Source organism: Echinops telfairi, unplaced genomic scaffold, assembly GCF_000313985.2.
Source record: "Echinops telfairi isolate 266 unplaced genomic scaffold, ASM31398v2 ScPeMD7_7457;HRSCAF=8495, whole genome shotgun sequence".
In the NCBI taxonomy this organism is placed as follows: Eukaryota; Metazoa; Chordata; class Mammalia; order Afrosoricida; family Tenrecidae; genus Echinops; species Echinops telfairi.
In genome coordinates, this window is record NW_022111357.1 from 41,771,589 (window position 1) to 41,775,399 (window position 3,811).

General features: G+C 47.5%; 1 protein-coding gene across 1 annotated transcript in view; it reads left to right on the forward strand.

The window, feature by feature from the left end:
- Nucleotides 1-1,718: 1,718 nt before the first annotated feature.
- The window catches only part of LRRC47 (leucine rich repeat containing 47), a 14,643-nt gene continuing 12,550 nt past the window's right edge, over nt 1,719-3,811 (forward strand). The window contains exon 1 of the mRNA XM_045299219.1: nt 1,719-1,763. Within this exon, the coding sequence (XP_045155154.1) occupies nt 1,719-1,763 (45 nt within the window). The remainder of the gene's footprint in view (nt 1,764-3,811) is intronic.

Below are 3,811 nucleotides of genomic sequence, written 5' to 3' on the forward strand. Positions count from 1 at the left end.
ACCTTAGTCCTCATAGTACCCTCCCTGCTTTTCCACACTCTAAAGAGGTCTTGTGCACCAGATTTACCCACTGCAGTGTGTCGTGTGATCTCTTGACAACTGCTCCCGTGGGCATTGATTGTGGATCCAAGCAGACAAAATCCTTGACTATGCAATCTTTGCTCCATTGATCATCATCATGTGACCTGTTCCAGATATGAGGATTTTGGTCTTTACATTGAGCTGTACGCCATGCTGAAGGCTGCACTCCTGGATCTTCAACAATTGCTTCAAGCCCTCACTCAGCAAGCCAGGTTGTGTTGTCTGCATATCGCAGATTGTTAATAAGCCTTCCTCCAATCCTGCTGCCACATTCTTTATTTTACCCAGTTTCGCTGATGATTTGCTCAGCATACAGATGGAGTAAGAATGGTGAGAGGATACAACCTGATACCTTCCTGGTTTTAAACCATACAGTATTTCATTGTTCACAGAACTGCTTCGTTATCCATGTACAGAAGTTCCACATGAACCAATGGAGTGTTCTGGAATTCCCATTCTTCTCGAGGCCATCCATAGTTTGTTAGGATCCACACAGTCGAGTGCCTTAGCACAATCAATAAAACATAAGTAAACATATTTCTGCTATTCTCTGCTTTCAGATCCATCTAACATCTGCAGTTGTACCCCTTGTCCACATCGGGCCTAAACCTCTAGCAGCTCCCTGTCAATATAGTTATGCAACCACTGCTGCGCGGTCATCAGCAAAATTTTACTTAGATGTGGTACTAATGATCTGTGATATGATTTGAGCATTCGGCTGGGTCACCTTTCTTTGGAATGGTTATAAATACAGATCTCTTCCAGTCAGCTGGCCAAGTATCTGTCTTCCAAATTTCCTGGCAGAGATAAGTGAGTACCTCCAGTGCTTCATGAACTTGTTGAAACATTTCAATTGGTATATTCCATCAATTCCTAGAGCTTTGTTTTGTGCTGTTTTGAATGTCCATCACTGATACCTTTTTTAATAGCACAACTATATACGTGGACTTCTACCGATGGAACGTGCAGAAATCAAATGACTACATCTGTGGGAAGAGATAATGGAGAAGCTCACTATCAGAGCTAAAACGAGGCCAGGGCTGACTGTGGAACAGACCATCAAATACTCACGTGTAAGTTCAGGTTGAAAAATTAAATAAAAAAATTAAAACAGGTCCAGGAGAGCCAATACATGATTTTGAGTCTTTCCCCCATCAAGAGCATCTTAAGAACACATTTGTTGCACTGAACACTAATGACAGAAGACCCGAATAGCTATCAGAGGGCATCAAGACCATCATTCAGGAAGAAAGCAAAGGTTATTAAAAAGACAGAAAAGATCTAAGTGGATGTCAGGAGAGACTCTGAAACTTGCTCTTAATCATAGAGTAGCTAAGGCAAGTGGAAGAAATGATGAAGCCAGAGCTGAACAAAAAATTTCAAAGGGCAGCTCAAGAAGACAAAGTAAAATATAATGAAATGTACAGTGACCTAGAGTTAGAAAACTAAAATGAACTTACTCAGCATATCTTAAAAGCACTAAAATAAATCAAACGAAAGCTTTCAACTCAACGTTATGTCCCAGGATCAGAGCAGTCCTTTAGCAGCCCTGACATCACCCCTTTGCTGAAGATCATCCAACAAGGATCGCAGCAGCACACTATCAAGGAGCTGTTCAGGCCGGTTCAGAAGAGGGCATGAAAGGGGCCCTGGCCCTCTGCGTCGGCATCAACTCCATGTCAGTGAGCTTGTGTTGCCATCATTGCTGACGGTCAGCTGAGTCAATGGCACCTAACGACAGCGTGGAGGCAAAGAAGCTGAGTGCCAAAGAACAGAGTTTACGCCTAAAATGGGCCAGCTATTCTGTACCCCTAGAAGTCAAGACAGCCTGGGGGCACAAGGGGCTGGGGTGGGGGTGTCTTTTGTCTGGGGGCTGCTTACACAGATGTGTTGTTTGAGCAATACTCAGTCACTTCCTCACTAAGTGCCTTACCTGTACATAGCATACACATCCGCAAAAACTCAGAAATTTCCAAGCAAAACGACTGAAACCCTGTAGAAGAGGAGTTAATGAAATGGTGCAGAGGAAGAATGGGGGGGGGGGGAATTCGAGAGAGAGCACTCCCTCTTCCATTTCCCCTAGTCCAAATGCCCTGGACTAAATCACAAGATAGAATAACTAGTTCTTGCCTGAACCGTTTCAAGGAAACCTTTTATTTTTTAATCCCAGTATCTATGCCGCACTCCCAACCAATTACAACAGAATCTCTAGGTGTGGAACTGGGGCGTCTATAGTCTGTGATCTACCAAAACAAGCAAACTCAACTGCCATCGAGTTGATGCTGACTCACAGTGAGCCTGAAGAACAGGGTAGAGCCGCTGCTGTGGGTTTCCCAGACGCAACTCTTTACAAGAGTAGAAAGCCTTGTATTTCTCCACCAAGTGGCCACTGATTTCAAACTGCTGGCCTGTCATTTAGCAATCCAGTGTGTAAGAACTGCGCCACCAGACTCCTCTGATTTACAGGTGATTCCCAATAAAGCCCACTGCTCTTAAGAGCTTGACCCTGGGTCCAGAAGGCAGCCTGGTGGGCCATTCTGGTGGAAGTGGCCCACGTAGGTCTTGGGACCTCAGGTCCCACCCTTCCACCAACCTTCCCGGAGAGATGAAGGCTGACTTGGTGAAGGCCATGGCATTTGGTCCTGCAGAGGAATCCCAGTTCCAAGACTCAGCACCAGGTTGTCAAAAGGGGAACTAGCTAGCTCCACCCATGTCAACTGTAAGCAAAAGCGACCTCAGCAGCAGCAGAAAGTTAGAGTAGAGTCACTGCAAAGGAGATGAAGAGGGTCCCCCTCAAAAGGTGAGAAGGGCACTTTAAGCATAGGCAGGATCGAGAGGTGAGAGAGGACCTTGTCTAGACTCTAAGAACACTTTTTGTTTTTAAAGGAACCCTGACTTCATAGTACTTATTCATTGGGCTCTGAGGTTGGCCATTCAAAACCAGTAGCCGCGCCATGGGAGAAAGATGGGGCTTTCTACTCCCATAAGCACTGTCTCAGAAACTCAAAGGGGGTGGTTCTACCCTGTCTTACAGGGTCACTATGAATCAGTGAATCGGCATCGAATTGCAGTGAGTTTGGTTTTCTGAGTTTTGAAGAGGTTGCTTATGCGTTGGGCTGCTAACCACCCAACTAACCCCTCTGAGGGAGAAAGAGGGGGCTTTCGACTTCCATAAAGCATTACAGTGTTTCATAGGATCGCTAAGGGGCTCACTGCCGGTGAGGGTTTTTTGCTGTTTCGAGGTGGTGTGGGGGGAGAGGGGTCCCAGAACTGCTTTCTAGTTCGTTACTAAGTCTGTCCTCGGGTTTCTTTCTCATTTACCTCCGGCTACCACTCGGTCAGGATGTCTTGCGTCTTACCGCCGACTCTAAACCTGGGGTGGCCGCGCTGAACGGTTCCCAGGCTACACCTCCGGGTAAGACGTCTCGGGATGTCCACCACCCAGCCCGATCCCAACATGGGCACATTCGCCAGCCTTGTCTTCTCCGGGCCCACGGTTTATTTGCCCAGCCGGCAGAATGCTCGCTCCCTTAACAGAGCGTTCGCCCCCAGCCAGCGATGTGTCCATTCCCTCGGCCGGACCTAGTCCCTGTCCGGCCCCAGGCCGACCTTGGTGACTTCCTCTTCTCTATGGTCCAGACTGCGGCTCTCTAGCCTCGGAGCCTTTGCTCCATGGTTTCTTCCGGTCTGGGCCGGAAGTGACCCGCCGCTGCCCGGAAGCACCTGCGGC